The sequence below is a fragment of the Erythrolamprus reginae genome, chromosome 9 (assembly GCF_031021105.1).
Source record: "Erythrolamprus reginae isolate rEryReg1 chromosome 9, rEryReg1.hap1, whole genome shotgun sequence".
NCBI lineage: Eukaryota > Metazoa > Chordata > Lepidosauria > Squamata > Dipsadidae > Erythrolamprus > Erythrolamprus reginae.
In genome coordinates this window covers 1127176-1152278 of record NC_091958.1, presented here as the reverse complement: position 1 = coordinate 1152278, position 25103 = coordinate 1127176, and the positions used below count along the sequence as shown (strand labels likewise).

General features: G+C 51.1%; 3 protein-coding genes across 5 annotated transcripts in view; 1 reads left to right on the top strand and 2 right to left on the bottom strand.

Moving 5' to 3' along the window:
- Positions 1–3500: 3500 nt before the first annotated feature.
- On the bottom strand, positions 3501–8045 carry RNF166 (ring finger protein 166). The gene is made up of 6 exons (XM_070761604.1): positions 7797–8045; positions 6865–7021; positions 6602–6714; positions 6212–6326; positions 5180–5287; positions 3501–4746 (listed from the first exon to the last, which is right to left on the bottom strand). The coding sequence occupies exons 1-6, from the start codon at positions 7988–7990 to the stop codon at positions 4681–4683; spliced, it is 753 nt and encodes a 250-aa protein (XP_070617705.1). The 5' UTR covers positions 7991–8045; the 3' UTR covers positions 3501–4680.
- Positions 8046–8096: 51 nt separating this feature from the next.
- Positions 8097–17703, top strand: CTU2 (cytosolic thiouridylase subunit 2). 3 transcript variants are annotated; one of them, XM_070761809.1, is made up of 15 exons: positions 8097–8283; positions 8971–9045; positions 9185–9263; positions 9374–9433; positions 9551–9611; positions 10351–10460; positions 10700–11010; positions 12423–12558; positions 13000–13131; positions 13241–13332; positions 13514–13617; positions 14936–15059; positions 15161–15221; positions 16345–16403; positions 16782–17703. In XM_070761809.1, exons 1-15 carry the CDS (start codon positions 8216–8218, stop codon positions 16831–16833), a joined length of 1524 nt encoding a protein of 507 aa, XP_070617910.1. In that variant the 5' UTR covers positions 8097–8215; the 3' UTR covers positions 16834–17703. The 3 variants fall into 3 exon arrangements, with proteins under 3 accessions (XP_070617910.1, XP_070617908.1, XP_070617909.1); XM_070761807.1 differs by lacking the exon at positions 8097–8283 and having other exon boundaries at positions 8528–9045; XM_070761808.1 differs by lacking the exons at positions 8097–8283; positions 16345–16403 and having other exon boundaries at positions 8528–9045.
- Positions 17633–25103, bottom strand: part of PIEZO1 (piezo type mechanosensitive ion channel component 1 (Er blood group)) — a 68303-nt gene continuing 60832 nt past the window's right edge. The window contains exons 41-51 of the mRNA XM_070761787.1: positions 24591–24726; positions 23739–23953; positions 23483–23641; positions 23040–23187; positions 22389–22577; positions 21472–21564; positions 20919–21091; positions 20332–20454; positions 20068–20147; positions 19282–19477; positions 17633–18350 (exon numbers count right to left, since the gene is read on the bottom strand). Of these exons, the coding sequence (XP_070617888.1) occupies positions 18101–18350; positions 19282–19477; positions 20068–20147; positions 20332–20454; positions 20919–21091; positions 21472–21564; positions 22389–22577; positions 23040–23187; positions 23483–23641; positions 23739–23953; positions 24591–24726 (1762 nt within the window). The 3' untranslated portion in view covers positions 17633–18100. The remainder of the gene's footprint in view (positions 18351–19281; positions 19478–20067; positions 20148–20331; positions 20455–20918; positions 21092–21471; positions 21565–22388; positions 22578–23039; positions 23188–23482; positions 23642–23738; positions 23954–24590; positions 24727–25103) is intronic.

The following is a 25103-nucleotide window of genomic DNA, read 5'->3' as shown; positions in this document are numbered from 1 at the left end:
CCGCCAGCCAACCGTCGCCCGAGGGCCGTCCGGGGCCGACGCCGCGCCGCCCCTTCCCCAGCAGGTGCCCAGCCCAGGCCAGGGAGAGCCTCCCCCCTCTGCCCTCCCCTCCCCAGCAGGCTCCCCTCGGTTGGGCGGAGAGAGCTGGAGCCCCCGTTGCCCCTAACCCCTTCACCCTTTGCGCAAAGGAAGGGCGCAGGATGGGGAGAGCCTCGCGCAAGGAGGCAAAGGGGCTCCTCCTCAGGCTGAGATACCCCCCCTCCAGGAGTTTTGGGATGCGTTCAGAGCAGCCCCAGCAGCATCCAGTCCTCATGATAGACCAAGGGGTGGAACCGTGAACGTCCCACCTTGGGCACTGCTTGGTACTCTAACCTAAGGCAGTGACGGCAAACCTATGGCACAGGTACCACAGGGAGCCATACGTGCTGGTATTCGAGCGGTTGCCCTAGCTTAGCTCCAACATGCACGTTTGCTGATCAGCTGATTTTTGTCTCACCCAGAGGCTCTGGGACAATGTTTTTAGCTTCCAGAGAGCCTCCAGGGGGATGGGGAGGGAGTTTTTACCCTCTCCTGGCTGCAGGGAAGCCTTAGGAGGTTGAAATAGGAGCCTACTGTGCCCATTAGTTGGGAAACAGGTCGTTTCCAGCTTCCAGAGGGCCTGGGGTGGGGAGAGCTGTTTTCACCCTCCCCAGGCATTGAATTGGGGGGGGGCACTTGCACATGCGCAATAGTGTGCACGCATGCTCGCTCAGCACCTGAGGGAAAAAAAGCTTTGCCATCACTGACCTAAGGGAACCCCCAGGGGCCGAGGGGATTTGAAGTCCACCTCAATATCCTGCAAAAAAACTTCCTTTCCTTAAAAGGACCCAGGTAGTCCTGGGCCTTGGCTTGCGGTCTGCTCCATCAGCTTCCTGGGATTCCGAATTTCCTTGGAGTGGACAGCAGGGCAGGAAGGGTTGCTTGGAGTTCCACGGCTGAGATAGATGCGAGAAAGGCCGGGTGGGACTTGCAAGCAGGAGACCATCCCACCTGCTCAATTCACCTGGCCCCAGCTGGAACCCCTCTTCTTCAAAGGAGGCCAGGCCCAGCCCCCCTGCTGGCTCAAATACCTTCCAAATACCTCAGCTGCCCGGTCTATTTTTAGGAATAGAGGAAGAGGGTCAGCAAGCTTTCCACGATTGTTTACTTCATTGCAACTCCTCTCCAGGCAGCTGTTTACCAGACCTCCCTTTTGGGCAGGGGCACCTCTGCCAGCTGTTCCTCAGAGCCTTCTGCTCCGGAGACCTTAGCCTTCCAAGACGGGGCAGCTTTTGGGCAGGGTAGGAATTGGATACCTCCTGCAACACCCATGCACTTAATTGGGGGCCACAAGAGCTGTAGGTGGACCTCCTGAGGTTGGGGCCTGGTCCCTCAGAGTGAGCTTCCTCCTAGCAGGGTGTCCGGGGGGGAGGAACATTTTGAAATTCCCTGACATTTCCCTGTAACTTGCAGATTTAGTTAACAGATCCGTTATTGTTTACATGATTTAACCCTGACTTCTAAACATTTTAATAGTTTCCCCCCCTGATTTATTCCATTTTTCCCCACAAATTTCCCAATAATTCCGATATTTCCCAAACTGCATATTTTCCTGATAATTCCCTGATTTTCAGGTTTGCTGGACACCCTGTCCTAGGTGGGTTTGGGTGACCCAGAAATGCTGCCCTCTCCCCCAAAGCTACTCTTGGTGCAGGGCAGGGCTGCCCCCAAAGGAGCCTAGCTGGAGGAGTTGAAAAGGGTCCCTGACCTAACAAGGGGACACCAAGCAGGGCAGGAGGGGCAGCCACCTTTCCCTCTCCCCACTCCTTGTGTTGGAGGGCAGTTGCATGAGCTCACGGCCTGCCCTTCTACCTAGCGGAGAATGTTAAGTGGCACTTGGGAGGGAGGGATCGTGTCTGTTCAGATGGACAGGCGGCCTTGAACTGCAGGCGGCTATATAAGGCCGAGCTGTCTAAGGAATGCTGCCTTTCCTGGAGAGGCTCCAAAGGAACCACTAGGACCAGGAGTTTGGGAAGCGTTGGGGGCTACACTCAAAAGTTGTATTGCCTTCTCTTGTCAACCAAGGAAGAACAGGTAATAGCTTGAGAAGTTTGTGGGTGGGGAAAGAATATGGGACACAAATGGGGGGGGGGAGATGATGGCAAGGGCCCATTTGCATATATCTTTCCTTCACATTCCTAAGGTTTGATAGAGATAGATAGATAGATAGATAGATAGATAGACACAGACAGAAAGACTAGATAGATATAGATACAGATAGAAAGACAGACTAGATAGACAAGATAGACAAACAAGATGATAGATAGACAGAAAGGAAGACTAGATAGATATAGACTAGAAAGAGACTAGATAGGCAAGATGATAGATGATAGATAGATCAGATATAGATAGATAGATATAGATAGATGATAGATAGATAGATAGATTAGATAGATAGACAGACAGGATAGTCAGACAAGATAGATAGACTAGATAGATAGATAGATAGATAGATAGATAGATAGATAGATAGATAGATAAATAGATGGATGGATGGATGATAGACAGACAGACAGACAGGATAGTCAGACAAGATAGATAGACAAGATGATAGACAAGATGATAGACAGACAGACAGATAGATAGATAGATAGATAGATAGACAGACAGACAGACAGACAGACAGACAGACAGGATAGTCAGACAAGATAGATAGACTAGATAGATAAATAGATGGATGGATGGATGATAGACAGACAGACAGACAGACAGACAGACAGGATAGTCAGACAAGATAGACAAGATGATAGATAGATAGACAGACAGACAGACAGACAGGATAGTCAGACAAGATAGATAGATAAATTCCACCAATGGAAATGGCTGCACTATCCTTCAACTTTCCTCCCCTCCTCCTCCATCAGATTGAAGGAAAGTTTAACAAGTGAAAGACAAACTCTGCTTGTCAACCAAATTCAAATATTTCCTTGCATTTTTCCACTTTTCCACCTTTTCAGGTCTCAGGATGGAACGTGATAAAACCCCGAACTCTTCTGGTCTCCTGAACGGAAAAGGCCAAAGGAGAGAAGACGTTGAAGCTGCTGACAAAAGCCAGGCTTGTGATGCTGACAGGAGCGGGGGTGGGGGGGGGCAGCAGAAAGATGCTTTGGGGCTCCTGCCTCACCTGAGTAGCTATCGCCAGAGCACAGACGCATCTACTCCATACTCAAAAGAACGCATTCCAGGAGCAGACAACCAAGCTGCAGAATAACTTGACACATGTGTGACTCAGACATGATTCTATAAGCCCAATAAGCGAAGACAAGCCACTTTCAATTGGGGGCTTGGCTTGTATAGCAAGCCATGGTTTGCAGAGTCACACTTCACTGAATACACTGCAGTACTGGCTTGTCGCACGCAAACATTGGTGGGTGGATTCATAGCCAAGGCTGCTCTGAAGACGCAGAGACACACCCCAGTGGTAGCTTATTCACAGCTTTTATTTCTTTCCAGTCTCCTTCAGGCCCACTGACCCAGAATCCGAACACCTGGATAATGAAGCCTCGGCGGTTCTGCTTAATACACAACTGGCAACAACCCCTTAAAAGGCTACTTGGAGCAACCCCCCCAAAGTTGTCTTCTCCCCCCATTTTCTTGCAAAGAACAAATAATCTCCCAACCCTTAAAAAAGACCACCGACCCATTGCTCAGAACTCAACCAAGGGAAGCGCCTCCTTCACTCCGGGGTTTGAGACCCTCCTCCAAAGGGCCCTGAAGATCTGGAACCAAGGGCACTTTTCTTTAAAAAATAGACTTTGAAAAATAATGTTCCATAAAAATACTATTGTTTCTAGTCAAACACAGATATTGCAATATCAAGGGTTAACTGCTTTGTATTCTCTCTATAAAACGTGGAGAGTATTTTGTTACACGGAGAGATGTAGAAAAAAACCACCAAGGACTTCTAGAGTATCACAAAAGCAGATACAAAATGAGCAAGGTCAAGTTGTGGGAAGGGGGGGACGGGAGGGAGAGATTTGGCTAAACAATTACGCTCCAGTCAGGAAGGGCCTTCTGGTCTCGCCTGGGCATCACAAACCTCTTTGGAAGGCTGCTTTCCATGCACGCGTTGACCCCCAAATCCCCTCGCCACGACGGCCAAGCGCATAATAAATATTCGTACAAGAGTTAAGTCTCCCATGCTGATTCCCCTCCCCCTCCCAAATAACAATAATAAAAATAAATCCAGTGAATTAACCCAAAGACACAGGCAATTATGGAAAAAAAAAAGGTAAACAACAGTCTCCCCACAAAATGTTTTGTTGCTATATAAACCGCTAATGGAATGAGGGCCGATGGTGCTAAAACTGTATTAAAAGCGTCTCAGTAAAGGATGCCGCCTGTGCTTGGTGGCCTGGGGAACGTTCAGCCGGTAGCACAGAGCAGGTTCGATGGAACCGGGGAAAGAGAAGCGGCCCCTTCTCACTGGCCTGGTCCCGAGGAAGCAGTTCCCAGACCGAACCGGGCAAGACGAAAGCTGAAGAGATGGCCACATCCCCCCTCTGGGAGCCGACGGGCAGGACGAGCAGCGCATGGCTCCGGCGGGAGAGCCAGGCAGACGTGCAACAGTTCCTGCCTGCTGCTCGGCGGTGTCGGCGTCCCTCAGTTCTCCGAGAGGGAGAGCGCCAGGGCTGCCTGCAAAGCCGCTTCCTCATCAATGTTATAGTCCTGGAAAGAAGGGAGGAGAGTGTCACACGCCAAAGAGCAGAAGAGCCCCCACCTAGAACCCTCTGCAGAATCCACTCATTGATGACCCCCCAGTTTTTGATTGACCATCTCCAGTGAAGGACCCCTTGTCTCCTCATGAGGGAGCTCTTCCCCTGGCCGGCAGTTCATATTGTTAGAAACATGGAAGATTGACGGCAGGAAAAGACCTCCTGGTTCACCTAGTCTTGCCTGTATTTTATCTTAGGATGGATGGATGGACGTTTAAATTCAGTTCCTCTGGATTTACCAACCACGTCTGCTGGAAGTTAGTTCCAAGCATCTATTCCTCTTTCAGTAAAATTTCTACTCTTCCTTTTCCCCAGGGGCATTATTTTACATTTGGAAAGCAGACACAACGGACTGAAATAAGATGCTGCGTAAACGCAAAACCCACCACAAATGTGTCATAGGAAAACTTGTGCCGGTGCAGGAGGTGCTGTAGAAAGTTGGCACTCTTGTAACTGGGGTCCCCCCAAGGCATGGCCGAGCACACTGGACAGACCTGGAACACCCAGGAAGGGAGAGAAGAGGAAGACGGTCAAGATGAGGGAAAAAAATGACTCAATTCCAGCTTAAGAGTGATAGCTAAAAGCAATGGAGTGATCACTTGATTTTGGGAGGGGGGGGGGGTGAGGAAGAGAAAGAAAACAGAACAATTTCCTGTTGCACAACATGCAGAATCTAGCTTCGAAAACACATATCCTTGCTATGAAATACCCCAAATGCAGATATATTAACATTCTATGCTCCATAAAATTTGATATGAAACAGCGCCATCTTGTATAATATGATACAAAATTGCAGTACAAATTGTAAACAACAAATACCTTTTGAATGCTTTTATTCTGTTCTTTATTGCATAGTATTAAGATAGTGTTACTTATAAGACCTAACTTAACTAAGAATGATTGTAACAGGTAAAAAAGTTGGACAAGATCTGTAAACTGAACAAACAAAATGTGATACAGTATATGTATTTATGAAAACAATAAAAAGAATTTTTTTTTAAAAAAAACAGCGCCATCAAATAAAACCCAAAACAATCACAAGATCATACACAAACTGAGCAATTAAATGGAGCCGGTACAAAGGGAGGCCTGCTTCTAGATCTCCAGGACTCTTCCATGGTTTTATATGAAGGAAATACACTCAGTTCCTGAGACACATTTAATTTCTTTAGCGGCTCCCACATGCAAAATGAAAGGGACAAAGTAAGCACCACCTGAGAAGCATCTCTGCCACTGCAGTTGCAGAGGTGTGTTTTATTATCCCTGATTCCCAGAAGCAGGCCAGGGCATTCCAGCTACAACATAAACGAGGCAAAAATTCTCCCTCGTTTAAAATAAGAGACAACTTTCTTCTTATTCCCAGTTTTCTGCTAATCTGGATTTCTGTTTCACCGAACAGGGACATGAATGCAACTCACCACTTTGTTGGGGTCAGTGCGGTGATTCTCCATGCAATGTTTTACTAGCTCCTGCTGATCCAAGTTCCGTGCTCCGCAATAGGGACAGACAAACGTGGACCGGTTTGGAATATTGCTGAAAGGGAGGACAGCACAGCTCAGGGACCGGAAGACGGCTGGACTGGAGGAATTCTGGGAATTGAAGTCTACCCTATTCTGGGATTCACAAAACCTCAAGCTGCTTAACTTGAGAAATACCGACCTACAAGGACAATACACCTACAGTTCTTTATTGAAGAGATGCCTGACTCAGTCTTTCCCTCCTAACTTTGCTTGAGAATGCAGGAGATAGTCTAAAATCTGGAAACCAGCGAGTTGGCGAGTGGCTCAAAACCACAAAGAGGAAAATACCTTGGAATAGGTTGGGATGTTGGAACGACCGGCACGAACTTAGGACAGTTGGCCATTTGTTCCTGGACTTTAGTGCATGTTGTGACGTGAGATCTCATCTTTGCAAGGGTCACCTGCGATACAAGGATTAAGAGAGGATGGATATCCATTTGAAGCCTTCTGTAGTTTGTTTTTTTTAACAACAGGCCACTCACAAAAGCAGGGTGGTTTATAATTATCTAGTTTTGCTGCCTTCACTTATGAGCACAAGCCCTTAAGGTTACCTTTTTACTGCAGCCTCGACATGGCGCCTTGAAGGAAGACAGCTGCTTTTCCGCGCCGGAGGCCTTCTCCACCTTCTTGGGGTCAAAGGGCATGCGGCAAAGGGGACAGAGAGGAGATGGAACTTGGAGACAGGGCTGCAGGCATTCCCCACAGAACCTATGGAAGAAGGCGGTTTGATTTTTCCCAAAGTCTGGAGAGTTGTGGGAAAACTACACACACTGCTCAAAAGGGAATGTGAAGAGGGGATGGGTTCCTGTCCTCAGATGGAGGTTTGGTGGGCTTCAGCCAAGGGGCCCAAAGACATACGGAACAACTTCACCGAGAGGGGCGGCATACAAGTCCAATAAATAAATAAACTTCACATCTACTGAATTGGGAATTATATTGTCTTGTATTTTCTGTTATGGATTGCAGCAGTAGAGAGGTTAAACCAATTTTGTTGTTTACATGGTGTTCAATGACAATAAAGGCGGAGGCTGCTGTTGTTTGTTGTTCTTGATGATTATTAGTATTATTGGTCTCCATAGTGGGCAACTTTAGGACTTGTGGACTTCAACTTCCAGGATTCCACAAGCCTTAAAGCTGCCAAGCTTGGTGATCCCTGTATTAGACCAAATTGACAAGATACTTTGGAGCCTTTGCTGCCTTCTATGGGAAAAGGTCAAGCCAGGCTGTCCTGTCCTGATCTCCCCTGGGGCCTCGTCCCCCCCCCCAAATAACCTTACAAGCCACGGACGCAGGAGCAGAAGACCCAGCAGGCCCCTCCTTGGTGAGAGGGGAAGCTGCGGCCTTCGGGTGCTCCCGCCCATGCGAGGGGCCTGGGGGGGACCTCGTTGTCTACCTTCCCCGTCCCCGCGCAGGCGCTATTCATCCGGGCCTCTTGGCCCCCTCCCTCCACGGCCCCCTCCCCTTAGCCCCCCCCCCCGCTCACGTGTGCCTGCAGGGGGTGATGCGGACGGGGCGCTGGTAGACCTCCAGGCAAATGGGGCAGCTGAACTGGGCCTCCAGCGCGGCGCCGGGCTCGGGCGCGTGAGGCGGCGGCGGGGCGGGGGCGGCGGCGGCGGAGGGCGCCTCGCGGGACCCCCCCGCCGACACCAGCAAGCTCCGGAACATCGCGGCCGCCATGGCGGAAGGGGAGGCGGGCGGGGGAGGCGGCGCATCCTAATTGCGTCATCGCCCCGCGCCCTCGTAGCGTCCCAAACAAGTTACTCCCTCCTCCCCGCGGGCTCTCGCGAGACCACCCCGTCACGTGACGTCATCGCAGCGCGCCGGGAGCTCCAAGGGGCCCTCTGGGAATTGTGGTCTCCCGTTACACGTGGGCGCCTCGTGTAACGGGAGGTGGTGGAGGCGATGTGCGACGGCGAGTCGGGCGGCTGTGGAGGGGAGCCGCTCCCAAGGGCGAGGAGGACCCGGGGCCGGTGAGGGGGCCTTGGCGGAGGGGAAGCAGGCCAGCAATCCAGGGCTTGTTGAACAAGCCACCATTGCATGAACCAGTAACAAGGCCAGTCTCAGTCATGTTAATCCTAACCTTAAGAAGTGGCTTGTTCAGAAAACTAGGCTTAAGCAGAGTGTTTTTTAGCGTTCAGTGTTTTTATCACCCATGGCAACTTTTCGGACGGGTGGACTTCAACTCCCAGAATTCCCCAGCCCCATGGGTGCATTGATGAGTAGAATGGGGAATTCTGGGAGTTGAAGTCCACCTCTGAAAAGTTGCCATGGGTGATAAAAGCCTGCTTACATGAAAGAGGGAATGCTTTTCGTCACTGTATCAATTTTGCATTGGAGGGATAGGGGCAGAGGGAGGCTGCTAAGGTGCAGCGGTGACCTGTGCTCGCCCCTATGGCTCTGAGTGCAAGCGGAGTCCAGCGCAATTCTGCTACTTCACCTGGGCAGGGAGCCAAATCGTGCGTGGAGACGCAGGTGCCGCTGTGGCCCAGGTGCAGTAGCAGAATTGCACTGGACTCCGCTAGCACTCAGTGCCACGGGGGCGAGCACACATCAACGTTCCACCTTAGCAGCCCACCTCTGGATAAAGGAGAGAATAAAAATATGGGGTATCTGGTAAGGCTCTTTTGCACCCTGACCTTCACTTTCTCTTCTCCAAGCTGTGACTCCCAATGTGTCAAGTGCAAGGGTGGCTCCCCGGTGGTGAGCATTCGTGCTGGAGATGCCTTCTGCAAGTAAGTAGCAACAGGGCAGATGTGAGAGAGGTGCGGAATTTTGAACAATTCAGAACTGCTCTCTCCCTCCCTGGGCTGAATTTTTTTCCCCTGGCAGTGAATAGGGGCTTTTTCCCACCATATTTTGTGTGCTTTTCAGGAGCTGCTTCAAGGACTACTTCATTCACAAGTTCCGTGCCATGCTTGGGAAGAATCGCTGCATTTATCCCGGAGAAAAGGTCGTGCCCTGTTGTAAACTTTACTGCTTCGGGGAAAGAGAGACAGGCAAGATGGCAACTAAAAAAAAAAAACAGGAAATAAATGTTGTGATGCTTTCTCCTTGTTTTAGGTTCTCCTGGCTTTTTCCGGGGGTCCTGCTTCCAGCTCAATGTTGAGGCAGGTACAAGAGGTATGTTAGACTTCCAAGCAGGAGGAGGGGCAGTCAAACCCCAGAAGCCTATAGTAGATGAAGGAGGAGAGCCTGGGTAAAGTTTACGAATTAAAGTGCTTTGCTTCCTCTTGTCAGGGCCTCAACCGAGAAGCTGCCAAGAAACTTCGCTTCAAACCAGGAATAATCTACATTGACGGTTTGTGTTGGCAGCCCTATGCATTCTCTATAATTTTTTTTTTTGGGGGGGGGGAAGGTCATTGTGCAGGCAGTTTGATTCAACTGAAATGTTGCGGCTTGTGGAACCAACTCCCCCCAGAGATTAGAATTGCCCCCACCCTTCTTGCCTTTCGTAAGCTACTTAAAACCCACCTCTGCCGCCAGGCATGGGGGAATTGAGACCCTCTTTCCCCCTAGGCCTTTACAATTTTATGCATGGTATGTCTGTATGTATGTTTGGTTTTATATTAATGGGTTTTTAATCATTTTTATTATTGGATTATTATTGTATGCTGCCATATTATTGCTGTTAGCCACCCCAAGTCTCCGGAGAGGGGCGGCATACAAATCCAATTAATAATAATAATAATAATAATAATAATAATAATAATAATAATAATAATAAAAGATGGCCACATTCCTGAGAGATGCAGAGGGTGCTTAGGAAAGTTCAAAGCCGATTCCCTTTGAGCAAATTAACTGTCGAGCATTACTGGACATTGAAAGGTTGAATTCAGACGTGGCCCACCTTCTAAATCAGGGGTGGCCAACTATGGCAACTTTATAACCTGCAGACTTCAATTCCCAGAACTCCTGGCTGTCTGAGTTCAAGTCCAGAGGTCTCTCTCACCGCACGTTCAGTGTGGTTGAAGATACCGTGGCAGGGAATGTTCAGACGAGCCACTCGCCTTGCTGACAGTTTTGGTTTTGCTGTGCAGAGGGAGCTGCGTGCGGACGGAGCTTGGACGAGCGAGCGGAAACCTGCAGGCAGGTAGAGGCTATCCTGCGAGCCACAGGATTCCCCTATCATCTGGTGTCCTTGGAGGAGGTAAATACGGCTGAGGTTCAGCACTCTCCCTACAGCACATTTGGGTGATAAGGCATCAACAGCAGAAAACAAGCAGCAGAGAACACAAGAACACAAACCACAATAGAGGAAACAAGCCACAGGTTTAACACAACGAAATTGCTGCCCCCTCCCGATTCCTACATCTGAAAATCTGTCAAAGCGATTGCAGTTTGTACCGTCTTGGCACTTTTCCTTTGACCCAGCTTGTGTCCTTGTAGGTGTTTGACCTTCCCACGTGCGTCCTGAACTCGCTGGCCCAGAGTCCTGTTGACCAGGCTCCCAGCTACAAGGAAGCGGTGGCTGACTTCAACAGGTGGCATCAGCAGCAGTGGGAGAAGAGGGCAGATGTGGCGGCTTCCCTGGAGGACCGGTTGGCAGAGTGTAGCGTGCAAGGCGTCTCGTGGCAGGAACGGTTGGCGGCCCAGGACGAGGCGGGCTCCTGCCTTGCTTCCCACGCGGAAGAGCTGGCCCGCCTCTTTGGCAGCATCAAATCCCTAACTGCGAAAGAGGAGCTTCTGCAAACCCTCCGGTGAGCTCCTTGCCCAGACCCTGAGTGGAGATATTAATGCCCACCATGTGAGCCCGATGACAACTGAAAGGAAACTTTGCAGGGGTCTTCATACATCACTCTTGCTCTCTAGCCCTCTTAACAGACAGGGTCCTTTAGTGCTGTACTCTAGCTCAGCAGTCTCGGGAAACAGGCTGATATTCCTCATGGAGGGGAGACTTTGCAAGCAGCCCCCAGACTTAGGATGGGGCTTGTTCTGCCTGGCGTGACAGTTGAGCAGTAATTGGGGTCAAAGTAAACACACACAGTGGAGTTTCAGAAACACAAAAATGCACTGCTCAAAAAAATAAAGGGAACACTTAAACAACACAAACTCAAACTGTCCACTTAGGAAGCAACACTGATTGACAATCAATTTCAAATCTTGTTGTCAGCACATTCAACTTTGTACAGAACAAAGGATTCAATGAGAGCATTTCATTCATTCAGATCTAGAATGGGTTCTTTGAGTGTTCCCTTGTTTTTTTTGAGCAGTATATATTTTGTTAACAAGTTGGTTGAGAACCGCCATTGTGGCAAAAGAATGTCTGTTTACTGCCAAAGAGTCTGAGTTATCTTCAAGGTCGATAACAAATGACTCAAACCCCCCCAAGATTTATTTTATTTATTTATTTATTTATTTATTTGTTTATTTGTTTGTTTATTTGTTTATTGGATTTGTATGCCGCCCCTCTCCGCAGACTCGTAAATAATGTAAATAATTTGTAAATAATGTCTCCAAACTGGGCTGAAGCAAGGGCATGCATTCTTTTTTGCAATAGCTGCAGTCTTTCATAAGACAATTGTCCAAAGGCTGGGATTCTCCAAGGAAGCAGGGATGTTGGTTTAGAGGAAACTCTCTGTTAAACCACATATAACTCCTGCAAAGAACACTGCCACAAAACCTCCCCTTTTTTTGCATGCTGCAGAATTCCCTATTACTCTCAGCTGTGATCAAGATCTCCTCCTGCATCTGCGCAGCTGTTCCTGTCTCTCCCTCATCCTTTACACCCGCACATTTCAGGATGGGATCATTAATCACCCCCTCCCGACTCAGACGAGGCCCTAGCTGGGGGTTCCACAGGCACTGCAGGGGCCTCCACTTCTGTCTCTCCAGAACCATCAGCTTCCATCTCTCCTTCCTCCTCACTGTCTACATCCTCCAATAGCCACACAGGTCTCCGATGCTCGGACGGACCGGGCTCATTCGGTTCAAAATCTGTTGCGATCCAACCACAACAGGTCTCGTGGTCAAAAGGCCGTTCCGTCTGGTCCTTCTAAATTGCTGACTCTCGGGTATTCTAGGGAAGCAGACGTTTCGTTGTTTTCTGGGGCCCTGGTTGGATCCCAAAACCATGGCTGGAGTGGGAGAGAGATCTCTCTTTGATGTTTAGGGCCCACCTGGTGCTGCATGTGGCCCGGAGGAACGGCTACGCGAAGGTGATGGCGGGAGACAGCTGCACCCGCGTGAGCGTCAAGCTGCTGGCCAACCTTTCTCTGGGACGTGGGGCCTTCCTGGCTACGGACACGGTGAGGACAGAGCGGCTCCACACCCACTGCACAACTCGTGTGCCGGCAGATATGGCTCCGCGTGCCACCTGTGGCATCCGTGCCGAAGTTTCGCCATCACTGGGCTGGCGTGTAGTGGCCCCAAGCCTGGAGGCATAAATGAGTTTTGAGAATCTTGTGGAAGGCGAGAAGGGTGGGGGCAGTACGGATCTCTGGGGGGGAGCTGATCCCAGAGGGCCGGGGCCCCCACAGAGAAGGCTCTCCCCCTAGGCCCCGCCAAGCGACATTGTCTACTCGAGTCCTCGGAGAGAGGCGGCATACAAATCTAATAAATTATTATTAGTTGACGGGGCCTGGAGAAAGCCAGTTCTATGGGACCTCACACCTTTGTGAGAAGTGGTGGTGCGAGAACCCTGATCTGGCTTTGCTCCCCTTTCCCCCTTCTCCTTTCCCCCCCCAAAGGGCTTCTTGGACAGCCGCTATGGGGACGTCCTGATCCTGCGCCCGATGCGGGAATATCCTGCCAAAGAGATCGCTTTCTACAATTACCTCTTTGGGGTGCCCACCGTCTTCACGCCTGGACTGGACACCAAAGTAGGCCCTGAGGGATTTGGCCAGAGAGAAGGGTGGGAGGGGCAGAGGGTCCCCTTGGGGAACTCAGGAGATTCTGAGTAGCCGTGACCGATGCTTTCACTTCTTCCAGGCCTCTGACCGAGCCAGCATTCACCTCCTGATCGAAAGCTTCCTCTGCAAACTGCAGTCGGAATTCCCCTCCACCCTCAGCACAGTCTACCGGTGGGTGTCTTCTGAAAATCCAGCTCAGCCCTCTTGCCTGCGTTTTATAGGTTGTGGACCACAAGCACTTCCTTAAAAACAAGTGGCATCTAGTCCCAAAGGGATTTTGTGCAGGAAGTGTGAATGGGTCAGGCGGGAGGGGGGCTTCCCTTCCTGACGCCCCCTTTGGTCTCTGTTCCAGGACGGGAGAGAAGTTGAGTGCGGTTCCTCAAGAAGTCCAGTCTGATGCGTCGACCGCACCGGCCCGCTGCCTCCTCTGCCTCTGCCCCCTGGACACCAGTGTTGGTAAATGGTCTTCTTTGGGGTGGGAGGAGAACCCACTTCTAGGTTGACTTTGGTACCCGCCGGGGACTCTAGAACAGACCAGAGCTGAGATGCTAGCCAGATCTTCACGGTGTGAGAATGACAGCCAAGTCCTCTTTGGCGCAACCTGGGAGTTGAAACATTTGGGTGGGGGGGAACACTCTTTCCTTCCCTGTCGCTTTTCCAAACAGGCCTGGGGATAAATGCAAACTTGCTGCTTAAACAAGGAGAGTTTGTTTGCTGGAGCTGAAAGACCAAGAGGCAAACTGCCTGCTGGTTTAACATGCCCAGGGGAAAAAGGATTCAATCCTTGGGTGCTGTGGGGTTCGCTCACTGTAGGGCACACAAACCCAGCTTCAGCGGTCCAGGCTTTTGCCTCTCTGTTGTGAGTGCTCCTTGTCCACCTCCGGTCATGTCAGATTCTGAGGAGGAGGAAGAGCCAGGCCCTTCTGGATGCCCTGGACCAGGGGGGTTAGCAGATGAAGTAGAGAGTGAGAGTGAGGCAGAAAGTGACTTTTAATGAGCCTGAGGAACCACTAGAGGGGGCTGATGAGACAGTGGGAGAGTGGTCCCAGTCAGAGGATGAGGAAGACATGAGAGTGGAAATCCAGTGGATTGACCCTCGCTATAGAACAGGGGTAGGCAAAGTTGGATCTTCTATGACACATGGCCTTCAACTCCCAGAATTCCTGAGCTAGCATGATAGGCTAAGGAATTCTGGGAGTTGAAGTCCACAAGTCATAGAAGATCCAACTTTGCCTACCCCTGCTATAGAAGATTGCTCCGAAGGTGAGAGACATTACGTAGTAAAAGGTACTAGCTTACAGCCTCAGCCTCTTTGAGGTGTGATGTCACTGCCAGGCACTATAAAGGCAAAGGATTGTGGGGAATGAGGTGTGGAGATTCAACGTTGTCCAATGGAAGAGGCGTGAGGCTGGGAAGTATGATTGAACAAGGCTTAAGAATCACGATTTCTGCTTCAATAAAAGACATCCTCTGTTGGGTGCTGTGCTGGGAAGCTTTCGGTGAGCAAACGCATATGTTTTAAGTAAATGAATGGACTTTATCTAAACAATGCAGATAAGGCCGAGATTGACAGAGATTACAGGTAGCTCTAAAGAGGAAGAAAAATCCTTCTGAGCCATTTTAAAAGCCTGCATTTCATTGTGTTCAAATAAAGACTGGGATTTCGTCATGAAATAAGGGGTTTCTGAGTTGGGGATCGCTCCGAGGGCCGTGCACAGAACTCTCTCGGCCCAAGGAGGAGCTTTCAGGGGCGGCTACTCTCCTTTCCCGACAGAGGACGGATCCTCCTTGCAGGCCACGCTGCTTTCGGAAAAGCTCAGCCGGCGGATTCCCACTGAGGAGGGATGCTGCGGAGGCGGGATACGGGCAGGTTGCTGTGGAACCCCCCCAGCAGGCAGGTAAGGATGTACGGTTGGGCATGGGTGTCTGCTCTCCTTAGCCCCCTCCCCAAATACACCACTAGTCGGCACAGGCCACCAACCTTCTGCTTTCTCCCTAGAGAGACCACCCAGCTTCTCCCGTTGCTCTGCTACGGCTGCCGTCTAACCATCAAGGAGCTGGTAGGTGTGCAAAAAGGAGGTTTGTACAACCAAAAGGGCTTGTGTATGTGTTGATGCAGGGGTGTGCAACTGCTCTCAGGGCTGGGCCCGAGACAGAAGCAGCCAGGCTGAGGACAAACCGCTCTCTGGCTCGAGTTAAAATGGGTGGAGTCAGTTGTGCCTTCAGTTTGGGTTGAAGGTTTCGTTTTCTGGGACTTTGTGTTGGGTTTTGAGGAACTTCTATGCTCCGCATAAGCTGCTGATTGGTTTCCGGACACAAAGTCTTGGTCATTACCTATAAAGCCCTACATGGCATCAGCCAGATTACTTACAGGGCCGCCTTCTGCTGTATAAATCCCAGCGACTGGTCAGATCCCCGAGAGTCAGCCTTCTCCAGGTCCCGTCAACCAGACAGTGTTGCTTGGTGGGGCCTAGAGGAAGAGCCTTCTCTGTGGGGGGCCCAGCCCTCTGGAATCAGCTCCCCCCCAGAGATTCGCCCCCACCCTCCTCGCCTTTTGTACGAGTCTTAAGACTCACTTGTGTCGCCAGGTTTGGGGCAATTAGATCTTTGGTCCCCTGGCCGATCAATGTTATGTATAGAAGTCTGAATGGGTAGGATTTATTTTTAAAATATTAGGGATTTTAGGTTAGTTATTTAGTTAATTAATTGAATCTGCCATTGTATTTTATTGTTTTTTTATTATATACTGCTCGGAAAAAATAAAGGGAACCCTTAAACAACAGAATATAACTCCAAGTAAATCAAACTTCTGTGAAATCAAACTGTCCACTTAGGGAGCAACACTGATTGACAATCAATTTGTTTCATTTTGTTGTCAGTACATTCAGCTTTGTACAGAACAAAGTATTCAATGGGAATATTTCGTTCATTCAGATCTAGGATGGGTTCTTTGAGTGTTCCCTTTATTTTTTGGGGTAGTATATGTTGTAAGACGCCCTGAGTCTTCAGAGAAGGGAGGCATAGAAATCCAATCAATCAATCAATCCTTCGGGTTATGCTGTGGGTGACAGTTGGGGTGCCCGGCTACGGTTTGAGGGTAATTGAGGGACCACCCCTTGCAAAAGCCACAAGGCTGGTGGGACCCTCCTGCTGCCCTCGCTCACTCCAGCCCTTCCTTTGCAGAGCTGTGGGGCCTCCCTCCCCCCCTACATTCAGAGGGTGGCTGAACGCCAGCAATGCAGGTAAGGGGCCGAGTGTTTTCCTGGAGGAATTTGCGCCAAGAGAGATGAGATTGCGTTGCTCTTCTCCAGGGCAGGGATTCCCCTGCCTGCAGCATCGCAAAAACACAGAAGTCCGGAGGTGGGGTTTCCCATAGAGGGGGACCTCAGGGGAATCCCAGCAGCGCAAAAACGGGCGCTTCGGCTGGCAAAAGGGGTGAATTTTGGGCTTGCATGTATTAATCGCTTTTCCATTGATTCCTATGGGAAACATGGTTTCGTCTTACAAACTTTTCACCTTAAGAACCTCGTCCCGGAACCAATTAAGTTTGTAAGACGAGGCATCACTGTAGAGTGATATGCAAACCCAGATTTGCAGTGATGCCCGTACTTTCTTTGCAGGGCTGCGATGAAGCAACAAATCCAGGAATTCTTGCTTGAAGACGACGCTTGATTTGCATCCGGTGCTTTTCTCAAGCGTTGAGCCTCTTGATTCTTGGGAAGGGCATCTGGACTTTTATGTCCACTGAGAGCATCTGCACCAAAGACAAATCCCTTGTGTGTCCAGTCACACTTGGCCAACAAAAGAATCCTATTCTATTCTATTTACGGCCCAGAGGAGCACAGGCGAAGGACGGTTCATGGGCCTTATGGCCTGACCCGCTACGTCCACAAGTGTTGTTTTTTTTGCAGAGAATCCCTCTTGGATTCAGCAATGTCCAGACTGAGCCCAGAAGGACCCAGATCTTGGCACCACCTCGGAGGCACAATTGAACGGAACTTCTATTTTTCTATCCAGGATTCAAACCCTAAAACAACCTCGCTCAGAGACGTTTCAGCAAGGGCCTGGGTGGTGCAGTGGTTAGAGTGCAGTGCTGCAGGCTACTTCTGCTGTTTGGCAGATCGAATCTCAGCCTCCTCTCCTTCCGAGGTGGGTCAAATGAGGACCCATAATTGTTGGGAGCAATATGCTGACTCTGTAAACCGCTTAGGGCTGTAAAAGCACTGTGAAGCGGTATATAAGTCTAAATGGTATTGCTAATGCTATTATTTTATGAAGCCTCCCAAGGAAAAATGGTTCTTCCTTGGCCATCACCCCCATCCAGAGCCCATCACGCTTCCTTTAAGCTCTCCCCCGGCCCAAACTCTCCCAGGCATCTCTGGAGAAGCTGGACCCCCAAAGCTCAGCTGCTGAACCAAGAGGACTTTTCTCTCCTTCGTTCCCCCGAGTCCCCCTTGACTTCCCACCAGCCTTTTTGTTTTAAATCACAGCTTTGTTTTTATTGTATAGATCTGTATAAATAAAATGGCCTCTGATAGAAAACATAGTGTGTAGATTCCCAGCAGTGAGAAAGGAGGGGGAGGGCGGGAGGAAGGGAGGTTCCATGGCTGCAGAATTGGGGGGTGGGGGGCTCTGGGCCTTTCAGCAGCAGGACATCCATTCACTTCCTGGTCTCCAAGGGGGAAAAGAAGTAGGAGTCCAGGTTTGGGAGAAGGAACCGGGGCATCTTTGGTTTCTTAGGAAAAGTGTTTCAAAAAGTGCCTTGTGTGTCTCTCCCGCTCGTTCGGCTGCAAGTGTGGCTCAGGTTATGGGGCTGCCCCACCCCAGAGCCCCCAGCGGAAGAGCCGGTGCCCAGGGCTGGCGTCTGGCTGGGTCCACAGCCTGGTTCAACCTCCTGGGTCTCCCCAGGGCTGTTTTGGGGGTCTTCCTTCCTTCCCCCTCAGTCCTTCTCCCGGGTCCACTTGATCATGGTCTCGGGCGAGCGGTAGAGGAAGATAAGCTTGGCATAGAGCTCCTCCTCCAGCTCCAGCTCCCCCGTCTCCCGGACCAGGAAGATGTGGCTGCACAGCGTCAGGATGCGGTCCACGCAGGGCAGCTCTTCAAACATGATGGAGTGGGAGATCTCGCTGAAGAAGCCGCGCACGAACTTCCCGATCACCAGCACGATGGAGACGTAGAGGCCCATGATCCTGAGCAGAGAGAAAGAGACCCGGTGTAGCCCCTCCTGACAGGCAAATAGTAATAATAATAACCCACCCATGCCCAGCCTACGAAGCATCAGCAGGATCCATTGGGATCTGCAAGCCCTGATCCCTGGGGCGGGATCAGCTGTTTGGTGACCCAGAGGAGGCCTTGGAAAGGGAGCGAGTGACCAGCCTTTGCCGCTCTGATCTGTGCGTGGACAGTTGTATCATTTCCAAGCAGGAAAGGAGACCCCCTCACCTTGGAGAAGGTTGGCAAGATAGCCATGCGTGGGGTGAGGGAGATTAGGGACCACCCCCCTTTTAGGGGGTTAAAAGTTTGCAACGTATTCACATCTGTGGGCCAAGAAAGCCTGGTGGCATTTCAGACACAACGGGGCAGCATTTAACCTGAGTGCTGTCTTGCGGGCAGAGGGGAGGGGATCTTAGTGGGCCAGCCGCAGCAAAGCCAGGTCAACCCAGGAGCCCCCATTCAACTTTTGGGGGGGGGCACCTGCTCTTCCTGGGGCACAGTGCCAGGTGGCACACTGGTTAGAGTGCAGTGACTGCAAGCTATTTCTGCTGATTGCCAGCTGCCAGCAGTTTGGCAGATCGAATCCCACCAGGCTCAAGGTTGACTCAGCCTTCCATCCTTTCGAGGGGGGTAAAAGGAGGAGCCAGATTGTTGGGGACAACAGGCCGACTCTAAAATGTTTAGAGAGGGTTGCAAAGCACTGTGAAGTGGTATAGAAGTCTAAATGCTATTGGTATTGCTAGTTTCTTTTCCTTCTTCCTTCCTTCCTTCCCTCCTTCCTTCCAATGTAAGTGCTCCTGCCGCTTCCTTGCGTCCCAGCCAGCCTCCTCTTGTGACCCTTGTGTAAGTCTCTGCTCCCAACGCACCTAGTGTGCACCCGGATGGGCTGGTGGGCTGCTCACTCACCCGTATCCCGCCAGGAAGCCCAGGCTGGGGGGGCTGACTTTGTCGCTGAAGATGACCATGGGCAGGATGTGGCACTCTGCCTGGCACTCAGCCAGCTGGACCATCCACCACTCCAGGAAGCTGGTGCTGCTGTTCCCAGGCCGGACCCTTTGCTGCTTCAGCTGCACTTCCACATCCCGGAAGCTGTCTTCTCCGTCTGGAAGAGGAGAGGGGGGTGGGAAGAAAGACCCCCCCCCTCGCTTATAAAGAGAGAGGCCCAGTCCGGCCCTGAGGACCCTCTTCCTCCCCCCCTCCGGATGGCTCCCTTGCAGCTGCAGCCAAGATTTTTATCTCTCCATTGGGCCATTTTAACACCTGCCTTTCTTAACTATGGCTTCAAATTATTTGCCCCCAAAATTCAGGAGCAAAACCCCTGACTTTGCACCACACTAATTTTGGAGCTCTTGTTTCAAAGACAACCAGGGAAGCCGAGATGGAAGGCAAGCCACACTCTGCCAAGCCAAAAACCTCTGCGGCATGATTGCGGTCATTTTAGGGACAGGGAAATGGAGCCGTTTGCCTCCAGTTTCCCCCTTTAAAAAGCCAGGAATGGACCCATGTCGCAGCTGGTCTTCTGATGGCATGTTGGCCCTTCTGTTGGGTGGGGTGGAGGGAAGCGAGTTGTGGCCCCCGGGTTCTTTCCCAGCTAGCACCAGACCCCCCCCCCATTGATTCAGAGAGAGGAACCAGGGAATCCAAGGGTCAGTGTGGAGTCTGTGCAAAGCCTTTTCTGTCCGGTGTCCTCACCTGGGAGCAGGGGCCCAACGGGGTCTGCCTCGGGGCCACTGGGCGACCGGATGTAGGGTGGGAAGAGGTGGGGAATCCGCCTGGAATAAGGACAAAACACCACAAGATAAAGCGGCTTGGAATCACAGGCAGCGTTTGCAAATGGATGAAGCCGCTTTGCACTTCAGGCTTTGCAGGGGGTGAATTTAGACCCCTGCAATTGGGGGGGGGCTTTCCCCACTTTGCTGACCCCCTTGCTGGAAGGGGTGGGTGTGTGTGACTCACACAGGGTCATGATGGGTGCCCTGAAGCATTCCAGCCAGGTTTTGCCTGACGAGGCTCTTCTGGTTGAGATCCATGGTGTGCTTCTGGGTGGTGTATTCTATTTTCCCTCCTTTGCTGAGATCCCTGGTGATGGAGGAGGAGGAGGAGGAGGAAGGAAAATTAGCATCAGGAAGTGGAAGAAAAGGCAGGAGGAGGATCCCCACTCTGGTTTCAGATCCCTTTGTCCCCTCTCTCCTTCCATGGAGCTCTCTTGTACCCACAGCCCCCTAAGCCAGCATCTCCAACTTTGGCAACTTTTAAGACTTGTAGACTTTTAATTCTCAGATTAACGGAGGAAGTCCACAGGTTTTAAAGCTGCCAAGGTTGAAGACCCCTGTCCCCAAGCCAAAAAAAGAGAGAGATCCAGAGGGCTGTTCCAGAAAAACTCCACCTGAGCCCTCCAGGGTCCTTTGGGAGTTGGGCATCATATACATTAAATAAATATAAATTAAATTATACAAACTCGCAAAGCCAAAAGGGGCATCCCGGGTTAAAGCAGGCAGGGCGCTGCCTTGCAAGGGAGGGGTCCCAGCCCTGGACTGAACTACCTCTGGAAGTTCCAGGTGAAGCGCAGCGTGATGTCCGAGGAGCCGTTGTGGAGCTCCTGCCAGAGCTGCTCACGGCTGGGGGGGCTGATACTCCACAGGGATCCGGAGCTGCCCTCAATGCGGGCCCAGGCGACGTCCTCGTAGCCGTACTGGGTGATGAACTGCATGGCTAGCTGCGGGTGGCAGAGAGTCCCAGGTCAGCAGGGCGCAGTTTGGCAGCCCCCCTTGTTAGTACCATGTAGATAACTGGTTCGGTTTGGCAATATATAAACCAACTCTCAATGTACGTTTAAATGAATTATAATACTATAGCTTTAAGAGCTAGTGTTGCAGTTGACCACAAGAGGGAGTCAGAAGCCTCTCTCTCTCTCTCTGATTACTCTTTGCTACTTCTGGTTTGTCTGTTGTGACTATGCTGTAGAACTGTGTGTTCAAATGATGGTTTAATCTCCTTAACCCCTCCCCGTCCAGCCCAAGCCCACCACAGTGGGGCTATGCCGGTCGTCCCACCCACTCGAATGAGGGGACCCCCCTCTGTCCGGCTGAGACTCACCGGCTCCCGTTCAAACTTATTGGTCAGCTGTTCATAGTCCTGGGGGGTGAAAGGCTGGATGGACTGCTGCTGGGCGCTCATGGTGAAGAGGGGCTGAAGAAGAAAGAAGGGGGAGGGATTGAGGGACGCCATCAATCTTGATCCATCCTATACCCACTCCATTTCAACAGCATGGCTCCGATAGCTGCCACAGGGGAACCATCAACAGAGACGAACCCAGGATGCAGAGGAGCTGGGGATGACTCAACCTGCCCAATTCTTTGGGTGCCAGTCGCTGGCAAAGCCCTTGGGCTGCAACTACTATCAAACTAGCAATGTATGCTTACATGTATTAGAACACTATTGCTTTAAGAGCTAGTGTTACGGATTGCCACAAGAGGGCGCCAGAAGCGTGATTCACTCTCGGCTATTCTCTGCTATTTCTATTTTGTCTTTGTGACTATGCTGTGTTTAGAAGTATGTGTTCAAATGCTGGTTTATGTATTTGTAAGCTGAACAAGTAAGTCTTATAGCATTGTATATTTATTGACTGATTTCATTGTATATAACTAGGACTGTTCTTGACTAAGATATTTGCCAAATAAGATTTTATATACTTAATGTATCTGGATTGTATTTCTGAATTATTACACATATTTCTGGCCTATCAGCTGGATATCTCCTACATTTTCATGTTTCCTCTGTGTATATGTATCTTTGACTACGCAGAGATTAGTCTGGTTACTACTCAAAGTTTACACAGAGATGGTACAGATTACTCCTTAACAAAGCCCCCCTGTCCCTGACATGGGCCACTGCCAGGCTACCATGTCCAGCCAGCCTGGCTACCCGAGAGGGATGCTGGGAGTTGTGGTCCATCAGCCTCTGGGAGCTGGGGGGCCTGAGGTTTTGCTTCTCTGCAAGGCAGTTCCTCTTACCTCGTAGCCCCCCAACTTGAGAGTAACGGTAACGTCGACGGGATGGTTGACCACCCCCACCACGGAGCGCACGAGGGACATGAAGAGCAGCGGGAACCAGATGATGCAGATGAGGAAGAGGATGATGAGGCCTCCCATGCCGTATTTGACGATCTTCTTCTTTTTCTGACCCTTGGGTTGTGGGTATTTCTGCAGGGAGAGAGCGGCGGCGCTAATGGGTCAGCTCATGGTACCCTGGTCTTCTCCAAAAAGCCCCTTGCCTCCCCTCCAGTTGTGTTAGGTTACGACTAGAGCCTTAGTGGCACAGTGGTTAGAGTGCAGTACCACAAACTACTTCTGCTGACTGCTAGCTGTAGTTCAGCAGTTCAAATCTCACCACCGTCTCAAGGTTGACTCAGCCTCCCCTCCTTCCAAGGTGGTTCAAATGAAGACCCAGATTGTTGGGGGCAGGAGGCTGATTCTGTAAACCGCTTAGAGAGGGCTGTAAAGCACCACAAAGTTGTATATAAGTCTAGCTGCTATTGCTATTGATCTTACTGAAGGGTCATCATGCTAAGAGTACAGGGATTGTCTTGGGGATGAAACCCTTGAGCAAAGACTCTTGGAGACCACAAGGCTCCACTGTGTTCCTCCCCTTCTGTGGAGTCTCACCTTCTCTGTCTCACGGCTGCACTTGATGATGAAGATGTTGGCGTAGATATCTTCCACACACATCCAGTCGGAGAGGGACAGAGTGGTGTCCGTCCACACCCAGTCCATGACAGCTCGCAACTCCACCAAGAAAGGCACCAGGCGAAACCTGAGGAGCCAAGAGACCGAAGTATTTTCAGATCCTCCAGGGGTGGATTCTGGTCAACCCTCGACAATTCCGCAGTAGTCTATGCCACCATTTTCCCCTGACCATCATGGTGCATGGTGCTTATACTATGATGCATGGTAAAGAAATGGAATACCAGATGTACGGACACATGGAGACACAGGATGGGGTGGAATCTATGTTCTCCCAAAAGGGTCCTGCTGCCTGCCTCTGCTTAAAGGACCCCCATATTAGGCTCTACTTCTCCCAGCAGCCCCCTCCCCTATTTTGCCGTTACCCTTGGAAGAGGAAGAGGTTGAGGTGGTTGTATTTCTTAGTGAGGAAATTCCCCAGAATGCGGGTAGGGTAACCGCAGCGAATCTGGTAGGCGGAGAGGCCGAAGTAGATGCACTTCACAAAGTACCACAGCTGGGCCACCGTATTCTGGCTGAACTTCCTGGAGAGAGAGAGAGAGACCAAGTGTGGGCCTTCAAGGAGCAGGGCCAAGGCAGGACCGAGGGAGGGGAGGGGGAAGCGAAGAGACAGCCCCGCACCTCTCTGTGACGGCGGGCAGAATGAAGAACATCCAGATGTGAATGCCAAAGACCAGGATGACCTGGAAGATGAGTTTGCCCAGGACACTCTTGCGCAGGTAGAGTGCCCGGTCAATGACCATGGTGGAGAACTGGATCAGAAGCATCACCAGGAACGCCTGTGGCACCTGGTCCTCCGACAGTGAGGACGTGATGTCGGCTGCGGCCGAGTGTTTCTGCAGGGGGAGAGACACTCAGGGAGGGGGGACTGGCCAGCACAAAGACACACCACACCCCAAAGAGGCTCAGTCAATACACTAATACCTTTTACTATGCAACTCCTCTCACCTTTTCAACAGTCTCCTATAGCGAGGATCTATCCATTGACTTTCCACTCTCATGTCTTCCTCATCCTCTGACTGGGACCACTCTCCCATTGTTCTATCAGCCCCCTCTAGTGGTTCCTCAGGTTCACTCAGGACTCTTTCTCCCTCCCTCTCCCTCTCTGCATCAGCTGGCAACCCCCCTGGCCCTGGGTATCCAGAGGGGCCTGGCTCATCCTCCTCCTCAGAATCTGACATGAGCTGAGGTGGACAAGGAGCACTCACAACAGTCTCCAGGCAGCAGATAAATCCACTGGGGACCCCTGCTCTCTCCTCTCCTTCTCTTTGTCCTTCCCTGGCTGACAGAGTTCTGCCCTGCAATACCATGAGGCCAAAAGCTCTCCTGGAATAGTGCAAAGGACACCAGCTAGATGCCCAGAGACTACAACTCCCAGAATTCCCAGCAGTTGACTAAGGCATCTGGGAAGCACCAGCCCAGCAAAATCACTGGAGGAAAGCTACAACGACCCAGTGGCCCAGCCAGACTTACCCCAAAGGCCCAGAAGCCGAAGATGATGATGATGAAGTCCACCACATCTGCCAGGAACATGAGGGCGTAGACATCGGTGGCAGCACGGTACTTGCTGTGCAAGATGTCCTGGAAGAACTGACACGCTGGCTGCCGTCTGCAGGAAGAGGGGTGAAGAGGCTTCAGTGAGGTTGGGGGTGTGTGCGCGTGTTTGTGCTTTCTCCAGGTTGTGTCAGCGCAGAATTGCCAATGGCCAAGAGGTAGGGTGCACCTTTGTAGGGTGCAGGGAAGGGCCCAGCCAGAGGTCACAGCCCGGCAGGAAAGAGAGGGTGGGTTTACACCCAGGTTGCACACTGGGCTAAGCCATAAACACAACGACTGCAGCGAAGCAGAGACCTTGATGGAGATACCAGGAGGCGCTCCGCACAGTCACTCACGCCCTCATCACCTCTTGTCTTGACTACTCCAATGCGCTCTACATGGGGCTACCGTTGAAGAGCGTTCGGAGACTTCAGCTGGTGCAAAATGCAGCAG